The sequence below is a fragment of the Struthio camelus genome, chromosome 3 (assembly GCF_040807025.1).
Source record: "Struthio camelus isolate bStrCam1 chromosome 3, bStrCam1.hap1, whole genome shotgun sequence".
Classification (NCBI taxonomy): domain Eukaryota; kingdom Metazoa; phylum Chordata; class Aves; order Struthioniformes; family Struthionidae; genus Struthio; species Struthio camelus.
In genome coordinates, this window is record NC_090944.1 from 19,884,486 (window position 1) to 19,905,379 (window position 20,894).

At 39.1% G+C, this 20,894-nt stretch overlaps 1 protein-coding gene across 9 annotated transcripts in view; it reads right to left on the minus strand.

The window, feature by feature from the left end:
- Positions 1–341: 341 nt before the first annotated feature.
- KCNS3 (potassium voltage-gated channel modifier subfamily S member 3) overlaps positions 342–20,894 on the minus strand; it is a 35,898-nt gene continuing 15,345 nt past the window's right edge. For 3 of the 9 annotated variants that reach the window (XM_068937121.1, XM_068937119.1, XM_068937120.1), the window contains exons 2-4: positions 17,131–17,315; positions 14,924–16,443; positions 13,987–14,264 (exon numbers count right to left, since the gene is read on the minus strand). In XM_068937121.1, the coding sequence (XP_068793222.1) occupies positions 14,110–14,264; positions 14,924–16,394 (1,626 nt within the window). In that variant the 5' untranslated portion in view covers positions 16,395–16,443; positions 17,131–17,315 and the 3' untranslated portion in view covers positions 13,987–14,109. Of the gene's footprint in view, positions 1,370–1,578; positions 3,388–13,082; positions 13,436–13,857; positions 14,265–14,300; positions 16,444–17,130; positions 17,316–20,894 lie in introns of those variants that run through there. The other 6 variants (XR_011140035.1, XR_011140038.1, XM_068937122.1 and 3 more) reach the window with 6 other exon arrangements.

Consider the following 20,894-nt stretch of genomic DNA (forward strand, 5'->3'; position numbering starts at 1 on the left):
TGCAGACATTTGATTTTATACTGTAAGTGATTTTCCCATATTTATTATGATATACGGTTTTTGACCCAGTTGGAATAAATGCTTCAAATATAATTGTTTCTTTACACCCTCAGAATTCAGAAAAAAATATTTCAAAGCTTTACAAAGGCATAAACTAGAATCCAGTTTCACTAGTTCCTGGTGACTGAAGCCTACAATGAACAAAAATGCTCATTTTCCCACAGGAAGAAATCATCAAGTTTCATCTATGCTCCATCTGCTGTAGGATTAACTGATACTTCTGAACCAACAACAGATGACCTGCAGCAACCATTCACAAGAGGCTAAAGTTATAAATAGATACAGTCTCAAAAATATTTATTTAAAAGCAAGACAACTCTCAAATCACCCGAGCAACATGATGGATTTGCTTGGCACACGTTAAGATATGAGGATTCAATCTTCTCCGAGATTTGAGCCTATCCAATTTTCTCAAAAAAAAAAAAAGTAGATATAAATATCGATACCTATGCTAGCAATGAACAAAAGCTGCCTAAATTCCACTGATGGAAAAAAAATGCAAATCAACTTTATTGTGACTTTCAGATAGGAGCACAGAGACCTAATTAAGCTCAGATCTCAATATAAGTGGAAAACTCGACTTTTTCAGTATCGATAAAGTCTACATAATATAAATGTCTATTAATAATGAGATGCTACTATACCAACGGCATGGATAAATATAGAAGAAACCTGTACAAAATAAAGACTGCACATAACTGTTCAAATAGTGTGGGCGGGAAGCTACGCGTTATTAAAGCTTTCATGAAATTAAAGTTATCTTCCACCAGCAGAACATTCTCGAAAGAGTTAGGAAGCAGCTGGAAACACTGATCAACCGTACCAGCTTTCCTCCAAAGATAGTATTCTCAGAAGCTGCTATTCGCAGAACGCCAGCATTTTAAAGTCTTTTGTAAAGTTCTTCAACTGTTGTGGTGGTAAAGAAGAGTTCAAAGGTTTGCACAGTCCTGTTCATTCGTCCCAGGCCTTGTCCTGCTGCCAGTCATTCACAAGTCAGGGTATCGCGTTCTTTTCTCCTCTAATGAAAGAAAGGAAGGACTGCAGATCTGCACCGCCACTTATTATGAGCCCTGCCTTACTCTGGTTTACTGCAAAGGGCCAGCAGGGAGGGGGAGCTTTGGGGACTTACTGTCCTGCCTCCAGGTACGGAGCCATGCACATGTCCAACCTCAGCTGGAGAGGAACTAAGCACGGAACCTGGCCAGGCTCAGAGACTGCACAACAGTATCTACGGTATGACTGACAGATGAAACACTTGTTCGTAGGACAAGGAGATGCAACTCATTTCCGCAGTTCCTGAGTACTCGAGCTAATAAAGCAGACAAAGCATTGAAGAATATCATATCCCTGACTTTTATCCTTCTTTTTTATCCTTCTTTTTTTTTTCCCCCCCTCAGACTTAAGCGGCTGCTTGAATTTAACCTATGCATCCTCAAGCTTTATAGCATTTATGATAATTCCATGCCACAGGTGAGATCATTGTTAAATACAATGAGAATTCATCATTCACACAAGAGATGATGAAGTGTTATAAACCACAGACTTTAGAAGTCTGGCATTTATTCAGAAACTAATTGAAATATTTGGTTCAAAATTGCAGGAAACTGAGTACAACGTTTAATGATTGTATAGCCATTACATTATTCACAAAGTACTTTTCAAGCACACCCATGGACTAGCTAATCAGCTGGTCAAACATAGCAAGATGTATAAATGTACACAAAACATAACTAAGGAAGTGAGATCATGATTTAAAAACGCTACAGAATGGAGATTATATTCCACAGCCTTGGAACCAGATCTGGAAGAAGTTTTCTGCTTAGAAGTCACTCAAAATGTAATAATGCTCCTGTAAGGAAAGAACTGGACCTACAGTAAAAGTATAAACGGTGGTTATGTTCGCAATATCAGCATACTGAATCAAACTATATATATAAAAACAAGAAAATATGAAAAATCTTGATGTCTCATCTAAGGAGAAACAGAATGGATGCCACTGAAATAAACGGAGTTAAAGGGTTAAGGAAGAGGGTTCAAAATACTTGCAAGGATAAAAATGCAAGCTGATGCATTCAAAAGAGCCCAGTGAAATCAGATTTTTGTGCCTCTCAGAAAACAAAATTTCTTGTTGCCATGGAAATTGAAACGAAACCAAAGTCATTTCCAATCACAATGGAAGGGTGAGATTTCAAAATGTCCTCTGGAAGAAAGTTTTTGAGAAAAAAAAAAAAAAAATCAATGCAGATCCACCAAAATACATTGCTTCTGACATATGAAATGCTTTGTGCAGGTAAGGATCAGGATTTCATTTCAAAAATTGAGCTCACTTCTATTTTTAGTGAAAATACTAATAAAATAACAAATATACTTAATACATATAAAAATAACTTTTCAGCACTATATGCAGTTCTGTACATAACAAATCAAATGGATCACAAATAAGATAATTAAAAATTATGTTTGCTTTGCACTTTAACTTTTAAAATCAGATGTGAAATGGAATTATTAGCACTTCCTTTCAAGGGTGCTGCTTGGAAGATAAATCAAATTTATGTAGTGCTCACATACCAAAATGAGCTCTGCTAAAAGAATTAGGCAAATAAGGTAAAGACTGATAGCAGCCTTGGCATTTTGCTCATGGCAGGCTGTCACTATATCACAGTCATGCTACCAAGGACCCATTTACTGAGTAAGAAGATATTTCACTCTCTAGTGACACATTCCTGGGCCTTATCTTCAAAGGCCCTTCCTCCTTTTCCGCTAGGGAGAGCATGGGAAATGTTAGTTGACACCACACAGATCAACTTCTCTCTTCAAGTCCCAGACAGAGCCATAACAGCAATTCCAATGTTTTTCCATGTCACACTCAAGGTTGAAAAACGCCTTGGGACAGTGATGGCCTTCATGACAAAGGAACGTAGCACAGTAAAGTCCTTATTGAAGCAACTGAGTCAGAGCCTCAGTAGAGTATGTTTTCCCTTTCTCCAGCAAACCGACAATTTATATTAAGTATTAGATCGCTGCCACAGCTACGGACTCGCTGAAAAAAGAGGAGGGTCTCCTTCAAGAGGCCCAGAGTAATCCATGGTCTCTCTCATTTCCAGACTCACAGCTCACCTCCACCTACTCTCTCAGATGAGAGTTTCTCTTTTCTTAAACGTGGATCATTTCAGCAACCTGCTCTGTCTTTACACAGAGTTACATCAACATGACTGAGATAACAACCCACTGAAGGCTGGGCAAGGGGCCCTAATGGAGCGGGAGGAACTCTTAAGCTACCCACCTTCATCTTCATTCTCCCCTGCTTGAGTTCAACTCCTTCATTTCCTAAACAATACAGAGAAATATATGCTTTATCTTTTTGCAAAAGCCTTTCGTGAGATTATTACATCTTCCAAAGTGTTCTCTTCTCTAGACTAAACAGCATAAATATTAAATAATAATATTGTAGTGATCTCTCTCTTGAGCCTATCTATCCACTTCAGTACTCTGCTTCTACTTACCAGCCACTAAGCAGTTACTGGTTGATGCTAGTTTATTTACTGGAAAGAGCTCTTTTCAAAACATATTCACCAATTATTCCAGAGAAACGTAAGTATCCGTTTGTAATTGCTGCTTATAAATAATGATTTACTCCTTTGATCAGCTTGCAGATTCCTGTCAATGGAATCACATGAACAGATGGTGTCCAATAGGCTTTTCAGGAGACTTTTTTTTTTGTTTTACAGTAGGTGTCACAATGAAGTTCTCACTCATAAACTCGTTAAGATGGGCCTGTTTCCTTTCTCAGGTTGTGATTTTCTTGTAACTGCTTTTTACTTTCTGTCCTGAGCAAACTCATTTCTCTTTACAGCCCCCTGTTTTGGAACCAACCATTACATACACAATGTGAGTCACAGCGACCATGGAGGTGACTTGGGTTTTTTTTGCTCATTCTGAATTCTCCAAGGAATATAAACATTTTCCAAAGAATACCACTGAAGTCAGATGGAAACAATTTTTGTGAATAGCAAATCCATTGAAAAAGGCTGTGACAGGGAGACCAACTTTATTTCTGAATCCAGACCATATTTGATGGGAATTTCCCACAAAACAAATCAACCAAACCAAACAAAACAAAAAAAGGCAGGAGGGATTTGGGAATAGTGCACATTTCATTGTGAAATTTTCTAAGAGCTTGTTTCCAAAGATGCTGAAATATTGCATTTCAACATATTTAAAAAAAAAAAAAATTCATTGTGAAACTTGTTTTTTAAATTTCAAAACTGACCTAAATTTAATCAAAAGCAAATGAATTAATCTCTCTAAATCAAATGAAACATTGAGTCAAAGAAAATAAAAATATTAAGGGAAGGGTCATAAATTATGAATTTTTGAACACGTTTGTTCAAATAGAAAATAGAAACAAAGAGCAAAATCTATTCTAATAGAAAAGATTCTAATAGAATACATTATTTATTACATAACTATAGCAGGGCAGCACAGGGAGGGTAATTTTTTCCCCTCTCATACTAATAAGTCTCCCCTCTCCCCCCTTAGATACTTCATTAAAGGCACCTAATTTTAAACAGCTTGGCCAAAATCAAATTCAGGAACTTTTCCAACAAGACCCTGACTTTTTCCCACTTCTCCACAGCTGATGAAATCATTATTCTCCCAGTAACCTAAGGTCTTCTGCAAGATCACCTCCCATTTTTGGCCATCACAATCCTCCTCAGGGAAGAGGACGACTGGTCAACTACATAAATTAAAAATCAGAAAAGAGAGGCAAAATCTGTGATGGAAACCAGAGGTGGTGAATGGCAGAGTGGTTGGCATAGGATCACATGGAATATCACTTAAAGCTGCAAGGGAAGATCCCAGTTCTTCTGAGCCCAAAGCCGCTGCTCCCACCACAATAGCAGATATCTCAGAACCAGCCCAGATCAGCCCCTCCTGACCCATGCCCGCTTGTACTGCAATACATACAATTTTCACTTCCCAACGGAAGCAGGATTTACTCCTAACCCCTTTGATACTGTTCTTCCCAAATAACCGTAACAGAAAGCTTAGCTGCACATTTCCCTGGCAATTGAGTTTCCTTCACGCTGCCAAAGTTATCTTTTAATTAAGGTGTCAAAAACTGACAGGATTGATCAGAGTGATGGTTTTCCCCACACTGAGCTTTCTCAGATCCCAAACTCCTTTTTCAGCTACTTTTTTTTGACCACTTAATTAACAATTGGTTCATCATCTTACTTGCCAAAAGGGAGGTATCTCAATCACCATGCAAGTAGACAGAGATAGGAAAGAGTCAGCAATTTTTCCTTCCTCTCCTTATTTTTTTTTTCCAATTCACATGGGTATACATAATTTCTTTTAGATGATTTAATCTAATAAAGATCATTCCAATAACTGTGGAAATATTTGGCAATGAGAGTTATTATTCAAAATTTTCGTCTGCTTTTTTTTCTCCGGATGAAAAGCCATGCATTTTTATTTTATTTTTCACCTCCTTGCAAAACTAAATGAACAAACAGCCCAGCAAGGGTATATTGCAAGTAGCTTTGTATGGTAAACTAGATTTGTGATGAGAAAGTCGACAGCATTTTAAAGGACCTGGAAAATGAAACTAAATGTCAGAGATAGGATTTTGCCAATACAAAGCATTTTTCCTGACCTCATTCCCTTCATCCTTTCACTTAGTTTGCTAAGTAGCTGGGAACACTGCAGGGATGAGCTGAACATATGCTGTATGCCTAAAAGGGGACTAAGTGTTGATAAGCTCTCTTAGATGCTAAAAGACATAGAATCATAAGGAAAAGAAAGACCAGAAAGTGAGATGGACTATAGCCCTCCCAAAGCAAAGTTATCTCCCATGTTACACTACGCAGTGCTTCATCTACTATTAAATGACTTCAGGAAAGCAAACTGCACTTCGCCAGAGTTGTGCTACAGTACAATACCCTTCCTTGGAAGCTGTTTTTCTGTACGAGTCAAGAACAGACAAAGCTCCAAGACATGGGGCAAGATTTCCAGACAAAGTGTCTTTGTGGCACGTCCTCTTTTGAGATATAGTTCTTGTCATCAGCCCCTTTCTCCTACTCCTTTACTTCCCTCCAGCTGGTCTCAGAGCATCTCTCCTCTGATTCGGGGACAATAAAAGCATTAAAACTTTGGAAAATTGGCATCTGTTTCAGGACACTGCAGATAGGGCAGGGAAGGCTGCAACCGTTGCAGTGCCACCGGTGCTGAGACATAGTCCTCTTTTCCACCCCTCATCCCAAACACAGAACGCGGATTCTGCGGCATGTCCAGAGTGGAGACTCCCTGCTCTGACCCCAGATTCTTCTTTCCACCCCTAATATTTATTCTGATATGGACTTGCAGTGGCCCTAAGCAGACTATCACAACACTGAAGAATCATCAAAATTTAATTAGACCACCCCCATTCCTGCCCTGTTGCTACCCCTATGCCAGGGTAGGAAAACCAGAGAAAAAAGTCTTTGAGCCATCTTTTCCTCCCCAGTGTTTACTTTCCAGGAACCTTGTGATTTCTAAGACTCTTCCAGATACCTAAGCCTTATTGAGGTTACATAAAAGATTAAGGGGTGCACCTAGAAGTTTTCAGCAGGTGACAATACAGTGAAAGCAAGCTAACAAAAACGAACACTTTGCTCAAGAAACCCTTGGCAAAGACCCATGTTCTCTACTGCATGCTCACGCTGCATTGCCTAATAGGATCACTTTGCATGCACCACACATCACCATAGTGCAGCAACTCCTCTGCAAGTGCTGGTATGGTAAGTTAAAAGAGGTTACCTCTGGTGCCAGATTTTAAAAGCCTATATAATGAGGCTTTGACAGCTGTCCAATCAGTATGTATACATCTAGATATATGTCGTATCCAAAGCACTAACCTCCCATTTACAGATGCAAAAATACATTACCGCACCGAAAAGCCATAACTAGAACAGATTCATACCCGAATTTCCAACTATTAACTTTTCATTTACTGAACACTGCCAGAACTTAAGTTTTGTGTCTTGAGATGCATTAATTATACCATAACAACATATGGATTCATGCATAGATAAGGAATGCTTGTGATGAGTTTGTAATTAATTTTCAAAGGCTATGACAACATATATGACTTCTCTCCAGCACTAAACGATGTACCCTATTTTTTCCGTCATATTCAATAGTCTAAAAAATTCTCCAGATTGACATTAATTTTCTATTACTTGATTCTTCAGTCAGTACAAAAAATGCTAATGCAAAGGTGTGTGGTGCCAAAGGTAGAAGAAGAGAATTACAAAATAAAATATAAAAAATTAAAACACTTCCCATATCCAGCCCCCAGCACTTCTCTTTCCACACCTATCATCAGAGCTATTTAAAAAAATTCATCAAGGAAAAATATTGCTGAAGTTTCTGTTTGTGATGTTTCTGTGTTAAAAAAAATAAAAGTGAACAACATGAAAAATTACTATTCCTGGGTTGGGGATGGAGGGTGGGGGAGATGTTGCAGAAAGAAGTCATCTTAGCTTTTATTTTAACAGCTTTAACTTCAATGTTCTCTTCATTCTACTCTCAATCATGACAGCAAAGCAAGATTATTACTCTATGTTCTCCTGCAAGACGTTTTGTTTTCTACCCATAAGGCTTACAAGACTGTCCAGACTGTCATACACCAACATCTTTCTGTTTCATATGTAATGTCTACGTGTTTGAGAGTATTAAAATGGCTTTTTAAATTTGTGCTTTACTTATTTACCACATTTTTGTCAAAGTTCCACAAGGTGAATATATAGGATTCCAACCTTATTTTCCAGAAACTAAAAAAAAAGAATACTTATTTTATGTATTTGGGATTACACCACCTGGAACAAAACACCAAACATATCTATCTTCCTGTCTCAGGAACTAAGCTGCTCTTCAAATAACTGATTTGAAAAAAAAAAAAAAAAACCCACTAAAGTCCAAAAAGTCCACAATTCCGGAGCAGAGAGACTCCTTTTCTCTGAAACATGTGACATTTGATAATATCAAAAAGTAATATTGGCTAGAGAAACCGTCTGAAATCTTTTCACACTTGCAGTTTCCAGGTTTCCAGGAACCGGGACAGAAGCTGCAAGGATGATTTATAACCTGCATAACACTTCAGAAACATCCAAACTCCAGTCAAAGGATTGCACCACCACACCTAGAAGCTGGCCTAGAAAAAAGATATATTGTACCTGCAACCTGTGGGGAGAAAATATTATTCTGGTTAATGGTATTGGTTCAAGGCTATATACTAATCTCAGCCTGTGGTTCAGTAAAACCATTTGGATTAACACAACACGGAGTAGCCCTCAAATGGCTGCAGTTACATCTCCAAACCTTGAACAACTTCATCCTCTTCTCTACTTGCTCTGGCAAGTCTTTGGTGGGGACACCAAATTCAGTGTTATTATTCTACCTCCCCAAAGGTCTCATTCTTTTCTCATCCCATCCCTATCCCCATCCCCTCATAGGCACAGCTGGCCACAAGCAGAATAGCCCCCAGGAAGCATTTTCGGTGCAGTCCCCAGGTCTGTAGCGGTACCTGCGTGCAAAGCCAAGAGCAGCTCTGGCACCGCCTCAGTGCTGGAGTGTGAAAAGGGGGAGCCCCTTTTCTGTGCCCAGGCATGATCCTTTGCTCCCTGCTCCCACCAAAGCACCTCCAGCCTTAAAACTGCAGTAGCAGCCAAGCAGTATTACCTATTTCCTTGACTTCTCCAAGCTCAGAACCTTTTCCGGCTTCCCAACTGTAATACCAGGACTTGGCTCCATTATTGTATTGATATTAATGCACAGGGGCAGATTATACAGCACATAGCACAGTAAGAATACTTCATATTGCTTACAGGAAGCCAAGAAATAATGCAAATTTGGGACACAAAAGAACCATCAGCATATTGTGCTTGCCTCTTTGCCAGTATTGGTTTGCTCCATCCAGTGATTTATGCGAACTTTTAGATTACTTCAGGAGACTGAACTTCAATTTGCAGGTTATTCCAGATTCTAATAGACAGTTAGCAAGGCTTTTGGGGTTAGTCCAAGTTTTCTTGTACAGGAAACTATTTTTAGTAATATTGCCTTGAATCAATCCCTACCCAGTGTAGCTCTGCTCAGCTCTGCGCACTGCTCAGCACAGCACTCTTCAGCCTTCAGAATAAATTCCTGAGCCTGGCTCCATGTCACCCAAGCTGAGACACCTATGTCAGAAACACAGTTCTTCCCACATACATAACGTTCAGGGGAAGAGGACAGCATCATCGGAGGATAACCAGGTTCCTACCGCTGGCGGACTGGAATTCATCAGGTCTAACTTTAACTACCTAAACGACAGGCATCTACTCTAAGCATATAGGCTTTCTCTGCAGCCAACAAAGATGCTCATTCCATCTTTAGATAGGACCCTCATACAGGAATGTGTTATTCTCAGAGGATGTCTGGTTTTTTCCTCCATTGGCAGAGAGAGATCAAATGACTAGCCACATAATAGCTGAAGTTAGGGGAGATGAATATTGCCCAGGGTGCTTTTCTCTCTCCACTGATTAACGAGATCCTAGGACAATGACACTAAATTAGGCAATACAAATCTGTAACATACTCATATGCTAGTTATAATAGGCTTTTCAGCAGAAATCACAGTGACTGCCATAAAAGATTTGGCAACTCAGACAATATATATGCCATTAAATAACAAAAAAATAACTGAAGTTTAAACCATTGTAATACTACGTCTTCCTAATCTCTGTCTTGAAACAGTTTGAAGAAATAGTCAGGGCAGATTACGTTGAAAAATCATCACTTGAAAGTGCATGGTATCAGTTTTAATCTACAAAAGACAAAACCAGTTAAGATTTCCTCTTTCCCAGCGCCACATTGCCATAGCTGAAATTTGATAGACCTTTTTCAATTTAGTGCCAGAGATAGGTTCTTCTCCACAAAAAGTCCTCAACTCGGGAGCCCAGTTCCTTGGCCCTACATGTTCGTGGGCAGGTTAGGTGTGCTGCAACGTCTCTTCATCTTTGGGATTTGGTGAAAACTGACATGTATATGGAGACCATGTGAAATTTTGCTTTTTTGCTAATACCTAGAGTAAAGACTGCCCCCACCCAATATATTCATTAAGAAGAAATGAGATGTAGGTGATTTGTCAAGGAAATAACCACAGTTTATGCTTAATCTAATTATATTATAGCCCTCCTTGAGCTCTGCCCAGAGGGCATATATGCAATTATATACAAATTACACCTCTTCAGGAGCTCTGGCCTTTACTCTCTAACTATCTGTAACAGCTATCAGCTTAAAGCAGAATGAATTACTGCTCTTTGTATGACCTTAGTTGTGCCAGTCAGATAGGAGGACAATGTCCAGAAGTAAGAAGCAAAATCTTATAACCTGTCCAGAGGCACACAGTGACTTCTTCTTCTGTTAAACTGTGTTTAGATCATAGACATATCATGAAAAATTAATTATAACTACATAGGAAACTAAAATGAAGTCTCAGCAAGTCATGATATTTTTGTGTACTTGGAAGAGACACTGCAATTATTGTGGAGCAGGAAAGTGCTGAGATGATTTTAATGGCATCTGCCATTTCTTGATTGACAGAACATAAACATTTCGGATAGATAAGCAACAACAATGCAGCTATAGAGCATCAGACAGCAATATTTACCAACTGCGACCGAGCTACTATCAGACACAAATTGCACATCTAGCACAGAGTTATTTTAATTTTGCTTTAGATATGTCCTCTTTTGGGTGAAGAGGTATTAACAGCTTCATAAACACCGTCAGTTAATCAAAAGATATTAGCGAAGCTCTCCACAGCTTAGCAGTTTTCTGTCACTTGCTCTAGTTGTTATGGAACGTGTGGAAATGAATAAATGTATTAATACACAACATCCTGTCAAGAGTTCCTGGCACAGTGCAAGCTTGCCTGCTGCATTTACCAGTCAAATCTGCCTGATACTTTGAACATTCCCTGACAGCAACCTGTTCACATGGAAATCAGCATGGAGTCTGCTTTTAAATGGTAATATTTCACATTCTGGTGCCTGACACTAATTTCTACCTAACCAAAAAGTGATACTTCGTTTACAAGCCTGCCACAGATGTGCCATTTATTAAGTTCATATTTACTCTCATTGATTTTTGCCACATTGTGACTTTTCTTACAAAAAAAGCACAGCCCATAAGAATGCTAATCACTGCTTATGTACACAGCAAGATTTCTCACTAGTTTCCAGCTAAGTTTTACCTGCTGCTAGCTAGGTGAAGGAAACATGCCCTTCTGGATTTAGGAAGGGTCTTTCTGGGACAGATACAGAACTGCTGCATCACAGACGGTGACGGAAAGGGAAGCCACGGTGCTGGTACGAGGAGATGAGAGGCAGGAGAGAAGAAAATGTAGTTGTAGAAAAAGCAGGAAATAAAGTGAAGACAAGTGAGGACTCTTTTTATTAACTTCTAGCTCTTTTCCTTTCTTCTAGGGCCTTCTCAGGCCTTTCTGCCATTCCTTTTCTACTGACAACGTCCTGTCTTCACCCATTTCCCTTTTCTTGGCCTTCTATATTTGCATCTTCATTCTCCTAACACACACACAAGTGGTTCCCTCAGACAGCACGGCATGAGCCGAGGGAAGTACAGTAGTACAGCCTTGCAATTGGAAATTCTTCAGAACAGGGAAGTGCACCACAGTACCATGGTGTCTTCCTATGTCATCCTGGGGTAAAACTGCAAAGATGGATGCTACCGTGTAAATACTGGGTATCGAAAGCAAAGTGTTTGCCATCAAGACAAAGAAACTAACAATGTGCCAGGAAACCGTCTTGTATAAAGACAAACAAATCTCTCCCATTCAACACAGAATGCATATCCTAACAATAACCTCTTCTGGGCTTTGCTATCTGAAGTAGAGCAGCTGGGTGGATAGAATCCAGGCAATATTTCTAAAGAGAAGAACATGTGGTATGGGACTACAGAAGCAGTAAAGACAATCTACCTTCCATCAATACTGAGAGTATATGTTGATAATATGTAGCTCTAGAAAAAAGGAAAAAGTAAAGACAATTAAATAGGAAACAATCCCCTCTTACACTCACCTCTTACTAATCAATTATTTTACTAAAAAAATGTTACTAGTAGAAACACGTAGCATCTCAGTATTGGCTCTCATATACTTTGTTCTGGCACTCAAGGTCTTAGAACCAGTGCAGGTTACTGGACTGAAGTTCTGCCTTGAGGGGAGTATCTGTTGGCATGAAACAGGGCTCACATCCTCTTCCTAGTTACACCTCTGTGAAACCAAGGTACTGGATTTATTCCAGCAAAGGAAATTGATTTGAACAGAGTCAAGATCTCATCAAACCAAATAACATACATTGCATGACACATGGATGCTCCACCTCCTGATATGTTCCAAAAGACATGTCTCACTTTCCTACTTGATTTATCTATGCACAAGAAAGGTCATAAGAACTTAAACAATGTTTTCTCATAGCCTTAAGAATGTTTCATGTGATTGATCAAGAACTTATCAATTTTACGATAAATTTCCACCATCTCAGCATAATTTAATAAAAAAAGTTGCATATACTATGATCCTTGGCTAATGCTTTAAATGTAAAATAAATATTTTTTCAATAGTAACTTGTTTTCAACTATTTACTACAAATTTCTTACAGGTTTTTTCTGCACAACAATATTTTTCATTGCTTTTGAACTTCAGTAGCAACATACTCCACTTTTACACGGAGGCTACCAAGAGAGTTTCTTTGGACATAGAGTAATTTTTATGCTGTTATTCTGCCAGATTCTATTGTATTCATATACATATATGTATTTAATATGACTGCATCTTTGTAGTGCTATTTGTTCACTAAGAATAAAACACATCTAGGCTATCTTTCCCTTCTAGTTTTCCTACCGTAACTATGAGAAGAATTAGCTTTAATTAGCTGTGAAGAATCATTTATATTTACGACAGTGAACAAGTAACAAACCAAATTCTGAAGTTTCTCCAAAGTCTAAAATATTGTCCTCAAGTCCCACATCACTATTTTGGTGCATAGCATCCTGAGGGACACTTCTTTTCCAAATATAGGTTGATCCGTTCCACTCTTTTCTGCTTCATTGTTCTGGAAAGGGGTTAGGCCTCTGTGCTTTGGTAAATATCAGTCCACATCAGCTCCTGGGCATATTTTGCAATAGAAATCCTGGCACACACCTGAAAAATCATCCCTCTGGGATACTTTTGCAGAGGCTAAAATAGATTCCCATCATCTGCTTCTTTCATTCTTGAAGTCTGAGTTTAATCTGCCTGAGTAGAAACTGAGTAAGAACTTCAGGATTTGGCCTGATAATAAGAAAAGAAAAAAAAAAAAAAAGAAAAAAAAATGAAACCTCCCTTTGAGCAAAAAATTGAAACGACAGTAGCTTGGATTCTCCATTGCCCAGCATCTAATTTAGTCACTGGACACATGGAAAAAAAATGAGTGTTCAGAAACACAACTGACTTCGGTAAGGTCCTCAAGTTTCTCTAGCACTCCTTAACGCTACGCTACAGGGCTGGCTTTCTTTTTAAACAGCCCTAGAAAGTCTGGTTTCAACAAGAGCAGGATTAGCTGGCTGAATAAGAAATCCCTGGAGAGCAATGTACTCTGCTGGGCAACGAACATTGCTGCAGCCCATAGTAGAAACCAGGAAAGCTGCCATCACCAACAGAGGAGCTTTAGCAAAAGTAGAGGCAATAGTTTAATACATGGCCACTGATCCTACCTCTTCGCACCTATAGGCGATGCGTGGCAGAAGAGAGTATGTACGCACATCTCCGTTGTCTTGCACCACAGCACCGGACGGACCACCGAAACAGCTAAGATGATGGCTCACATTTCTTCTACCACAGAGGCAGTAACCTCCAGGACAGGAGTACAGCAGGCAGTAGGAAACAACAGTTTCTAAATACCACTGCAGAAGTTTGCTTCAGTGCCCAAAAAATAAAGCCTTGGTTGGCAGGTCACCAGCATGGTCTTAATTAAAGCAGGATCCTCTCCAAGCATCAGAATTGCTTAGGTTTGCAATGGCAGAAAAGGTGGCTAAAAGGTACACTAAGCTCCCGTCTTGCTCTAGGCTTTGTGCTGGGCCTAGTATTTTAGATCTTCTTTGAACTGATAGAACCGACCATGCTAGACGTGGGATATTGGGAAAAAAAAAAAAAAAGTAGGCACAATGGGATTAATTTATTTTAACAAACGAAAAATGTATTGTGCTTTTGGAAAGAAATTCATAAATATTATGCTTCCATGGAGTAGAAACAATATGTACCAATACATTTTCCTCCCAGACTCAGGAAACTGGTTCCCAACTCCAAGATTATTTATATCTGTTAGTGAGCACATTTTATGTCTACATAATTCCTTCTTTTTTCAAATATATTTGCAGGTAAAAACTTCACTGGCTTGTGCCATAGTTCTTACATATTTGTAATATCTCTCTACCTGAACAGCAGTAAATTAGTAAAAGCACATTCTGCATAAGCCATCAGACTGCTGCAGGGAATAAAAGCACTTAATATCACTTTCCTGACTTTTTTCCCCCCAAAATGCATAACATTAGTTGTGTAAAAACTTTACTACCATACGAGGCATATTTTAAAGCCTCACATAAACAATGAAGCTTGTATGGCATCCTCAGAGCAAAGAATGTCCAAATATGGCTGAGAGTTAAGTACCCTGAGAATTAACTGCTCTTAATAAATTCACTGAAGTTTATAAGTCCATATTAACCAAGAACCAGAAAACAGAAATAAAGGAAAGAGAAAGTGATTCAACTCATTTTCCTGTACCATTCTCTAAAGATGTTGTGTTATAAACTTCCTCCATATCTTGGATGCTGGAGGCATCTGTTGAATCTTGGTCACTGACTACAATTCCTACTGAAGAAAGGCTAGAAATGAAGGAGTGCATCTTTTTTGCATAAATATCTCTAATGTTAAAATAGGGTAGGTCGTTACATTTCTCTTTGTGATCGTTGTTGCACTGGTCTGGATCAATATCTTTTTGTTTTTGATAGTACTTAGAAAACTTATTGAAAATAATGGTGATTGGAAGTGCCACCACTAATATCCCACATATAATGCAAAGGGTGCCAAGCAGCTTTCCAGCAAGAGTGACAGGGTAAGTGTCCCCATAACCAACAGTGGTCATGCTGATGGTTGCCCACCACCAGCACACTGGGATGCTGTGCAGTTCTGATGAGTCATCATCTTTCTCCACTGAGTAGACAAGAACAGAAAAAATAGAAATCCCAACAGACAGAAACAAAAGCAGAAGTCCAACTTCCTGATAGCTATGTCTCAAAGTGGCGCCTAAAGACCGCAGCCCTACAGAGTGCCTGGCCAGTTTCAGGATGCGAAATATCCTCATTAATCGGAGGATCTGAACCACTTTCCCCATGTTCTCAATATCTTCACTTTCTTCTTCCTTTGTGTCCACTGCCAGAGTGGCATAAAATGGGATAATAGAGACAAAATCAATGATATTTAGTGGTTTCTTCCAGAACTTCTTTTGACTTGGAGCTGTGATGAGCCTGATCACTAACTCAGCAGTGAACCAAATGATGCAGGCAATCTCCACAGCTTCCAGCACAGGGTCTTCAATCTCTCTGTCATTGGCATCCAGCCTCTGAAACTCGGGCATGCTGTGGATGCACATGGCCACAATCGACGCCAGGACAACACTCAAGGAGGAGACAGCAATTAATTTGGCAGACAAGCAGTATGCAGGATTTTCCATTCTGACCCATATCTTCTTTCTAATTTCACCAAAACACAGATTATCAAACTTTTCAAGCTCTTTATCAAATATGGATGATTCTTCATTAGAAGAATCTATACTTCTGTCATTGCTTTTCTGATCCCAGTCTTTCTCAGGACCTTCTTCTTTCCTTTCTTGGTACCGATTGCTGCAGCAGGAATCAATAAACAGCTCATTTATCCCCCAGTACTCTATCTCCTGGCAGAATGAAAAGACACAAAGTTCCTCCATGACGTGAAGTTTGCCTGTATAGTAAAAATTCAGAACATATCGGAACAAGGAAGGATTCCTATCAAAATAATATTCCTTGTCTGCAACACTATAATCATCACAGAGTTCTAGAATAGCCTCTTCCGAATGGCATTTGAGAAGTTTCCCAAGCCTGGTATGAGGAAATCGGAGCAAGGTGCTTTGATCCACTGATTGCTTAAAGCCACCCACATTCAAATTGATAAGTTCTGCATCTTTTCCAGGTCTGCGGAAAAATTCACCATAAACCATTTTGAACAGAACAGTTCCACCGCTGGTGCCCAGTAAGATTACATTGAACCTACAAAGAACAGAAGATATTATTAGACCATTTAATTTAGTTTTGCTCATGCGACACGTTCTTTTTCCATCTACAATTACTGCAAAATGCTGTAACAGAAGAGAAATGAAACAACAAATACATTATTCAGCATTTCACAGAAGTAGGTTTAAATTAGTTTAATGGTTAATTAAGTCAGCTTTGGCAAATTTGAAAGTAAAACGTTCTGGTTTAGCTCTCCTTAATTTTTTTTGTATAGAGGAAGAATGTCTAATTTATGAATAAGCTAGCCTCTGTACACTACTATCATATTGAAATTAATACTCGTTAGATAAGTTTACTGAAATGAACTCAGAAATCTTTGGTTAAAAGACAGAAAACTAGTCAATCCATCAAAACATTCAGGGCAAAACTTAAGAGTAGATATTTCTCAATTATAGAGTCAGTAGAGCTGTATTGACTTATATGAAGTGGCAATTTGTAATCTATTGCTTTCAACGTTATTTACATGAATGGACTGCAATTATTTCTGTCATGATATCAATCTATTTCCTTCTCGAGTCATCCACAGAAGAGTATTTTATATTCTTGAAAACGTATCAAGCATTCATTTGAAGCTTTCCAATTCCTGACTTCGGAGATTTGTTTAGCTCATATTTGGGTATCCCCACTCCCTCAAGATATTTTGCTACCTGCCTTCCTACTCACCTGGAGTGTCACAACCCTCTTAAGACCTTGGTCAGTTCCAGAAGCTCTTCCTATTCTCCCACTGCATGGCCACAGCCACTGTGGTAATGCTGATAAGTTGGTGTTGAAATGTCATTTCTGGAAACAGAAGCTTCCAGAGATGGAAATTCCACAAAAATTTTGCCTCAGTAAGTAACTGTGGATACCTGCGGAGAGAAGTAATGGACATTTTAACATTTCCATATTTTAATGTAAGTTAAATTATTCAGCTGAAACTCAATTCAACAGGCAGATATAGTTATTAGCAAATGATCTAACTTTTCCAGGAGAATTTAGCTCTTGCTTTCCTCCTAAGAAACCATTGTCTTCAAGCTAAAATTGGCAGGTCCTACACTTGTCATGAGATTCTATAACTTCTGATCATGAGGAGAGCAAAAATTTTTGATCTCTGATACTTAAACATTAATTGATGCATACTAAGCTAATTTATTTCAACTTAATATGGAAGTCAATGAATTTTAAATGAGACAAGAGAGCATTGTAATTCTCCAGTGCTAACAGATGGACTTACATCATGCAATGAAAGTGCTTTGGTGTTCATTAATGGCTTAGGGGAAGCTATTCAGGAAACAGCCAGTAATTTCTATACCACTCCACCTTTCAATTCCTCTTACAATAGTACCAATTAAGACTCAGAGAGTTAGGACCTCTAAGAGTTTGAACACTTTTTGCTGCTCCTCAGGGTCTCCTGACTCCATTAAAGAAGGTCATTGAGGTTGTACCTATTTCCCTATTCACAGTGTATGCACCTTGGTTGCAGCCCTGCAACCAAGATCCTGAGCCACGATCTTCTACTCACCTCACCTTTAACCTCTCCACGTGCAACTTTCTTTTTTAGGATTGTCACAAACATTACTAGAGATCTGTTCAGCACTGTTCTCTCTTTTCACTAGCTTCTTTGCACTATTTTCCCATAGTCCACCACACAAGAAGGAATAGAGCCTGAAGCTTCAAACCTTTTGTATTCTACTACTTCTTATTTTCAGCACTCATTCCAACCAAAGCTACCAAGAACCTAATGAGCGCCCTCCTGTGTGTAAAGACTATTGACACCTATAGGAATTGAACACCAGGCCCAGAAGATGCTGAAACTACGTATTTGCTCTGGTGATTAATTCTGCAAAAACAGAACTGTATCTACAGCGAGCTTTATTTATACAGTGAAAGAAAAAGGTGATTTTTTTAAAATGGGAAAAAGCACTTCTTCTTTTGGCTACATTACAAACCCCTTCAAACAACCTATCTTAAATCCGAATTAGTCTGAAACACAAATTCTATTGTGTTCCAGTTCTGCTAAGATATAGGGGGAAAAAAACACCACTATGAGATATACCACTTTCTAATTAAGCAAGATAGAAAATATGTAGATTTAAAGAATGGTAAACAAGGCACATAAAAGTGATTTATCTACTGAATTTACACCTTAATATGTAGTCTGAAGTATTCACTAGCTAAAAGAGTGATTGTAAGATGCAGCTGCTCCAAGTGTTTCCCAATGCTCAGCTTTCAGGACTGATTGAGACATTAAAAAAAAAAAAAAAAAAAGCTCTGTTCTCTACTCACTGATGAAGGGTATTAGGTTATGTCATAGAAAGCTCATCTCCACAAGCACAAAGGAGCCGAGAGAGACAATGGCAGGGGCAGGTGGGAGAACCCAGATAACGCCCTGCCCCAACTAGTCCCAGGCCTGGCTCATCTCTGCAAGCACAGAAGAGCACAGAGGCATAGGCTCCGAGGGAGAACCCAAATTACCTCCTTGGAGGAACAGACAACCTGTCCATCCCCTCTAGGGCTGTCCCACTAATGGGCCTTTCTCCTGGTCAGCCAGGGAGAGGAATAGGATGAAGCCATTGGCACTGCTTGTGTTTGCAGAAATGCTGAGAGTGTCTATCTGTGTTGATCTGCATGGCTGGACATTTATTCAAACATATATCTGTGTGTGTGTCTGTGTATATCTCTAGATACACACATATATATGTTGTGTGCTTGTGTGTGTGCCTACTGGGACTATATTCTCAGCCCTGCTCCTGGCTGGACCTGGGGACATGGAGCTGCAGCAGCTTCTCCCCATGGGCAACCAGGTTCGGCCTCCTTACCTAACAAAGGGTAGCACAATTCAGCTGAAAGACAGCTCTGCACTTCACTCATGATCAACAGCCAAACTATGTTTTTACAGGATTATGGAATTCCCCCAAAATGTTTCAAGAACTGAAGTGACTCTGGATTAAGGTCAAGGTGTATCCAAAAACAAACCAACTCTGTTTGTTGATGGATTTCTAGTGGGTAAAACCTCCACTTCATTCTCCATTAAGATGAGAGAGCACTAGCAATCTAAGCTAATGTTATAAAAAGCAGTCAAGATCTAAGAATTTCTGGAGGTGGGAAGGGGGAATTCTGACCATAACAAAAACAAAATAAAATGACAGATATATTGGGTCAAATCTCAGCTACATCTACACCAGAATTAAGGAGAAACTGAAAAAAAAAAAAAAATCCTACAAGTTCTACTTAGAAATAGATAAAGGAAGAACTTAGTGCTCAGTAAATCCTTAGCACACTAGACTGACTCACTGTTGAGATAGCAATATAAACCCATATTGATTATGCAGATGTTATTCTTAATGGTGCCTCCATGTAATTACTCTGTGTAATAAATCCAGTAAGCAACAATTTACTGCTTTGAGGGCACCACAATTGTAATTTGTCCCCGACCAAGGGAGAAAATGGATCCTGCTTAGAAAGGCCATGATCTGGAACCTGCTGCAATTCTACTATTAAGTGATTTTTAGATTAGGCCAAGAAGGTATAGAAAAAATTCAAGAAAACTGGGCAATGGTGAGCTTCATGATCTGAAGAATTTCTTGTTTGACTTGCAGGGGCCTTGATGCCTGAGCCATCGACAAGGACATCATTGTGTCAAGCACCATCCAAACAATTTGTGGCATTTAAACAAGTGACTAGAGCCCCCGGATAAGGGCCGCAGATGACAAACTCTCTCAGCACAATGTACTCTCTGCTCAGGGGAGCCCTTTACCCACTCAATGGACTCCCTTACTCAAGGACAAAACTGTGCTCAGCTGGAAACTAAGCTTTCCTGGAGTGCTGAGGTCTATGTTCATGAACACCCTAAGAACACAGAGCTACCACAAAACGTTGCAACTCTCAACTTGAAGTTCAGTATTAACCTCTTTGATCTCGCCTTATGTAAACAAGAAGTATTCATATATAACATAATAAACTGCTAACCATTCCAAAGCACGTACTTCTTGCCCTGGAGAGGGGATAAGAAAGTAAGCAAATACATACCAGATGTTAGTTACTTGGTTGCTTTAATTTCTTCAGTCGTTTTGATGAGCTACTGGATAAAAACTGATATGTAGTAGAAAACGAAACAAAACAACAAAAAAGGATGCTGAAATGCTGCAAATAAACCCAGCACATAAAAATTCCAAATGTTAAGCTCGAGGGCCAAATAAAAGCTAATCATCATAAGGAAAGCTGCATGAAGAGGATATAAACATTAGAACAAAAAACAAAGCAACAATATCCAACTCTTCCCTCTCCAATTTGGAGATGGTCTCCAGCTAGGGCTTCTGCAGTCATACATTTTTCATGAGGTCATAGGCCCATTGTCTGGCGTGGAGAGGGCAGAGCACATCAGTGTGCTTTGAGCACGCTCTGAAATCCCTAAAGCTCACAAAAAGAGAGCCACAGAGGCAAAGTTT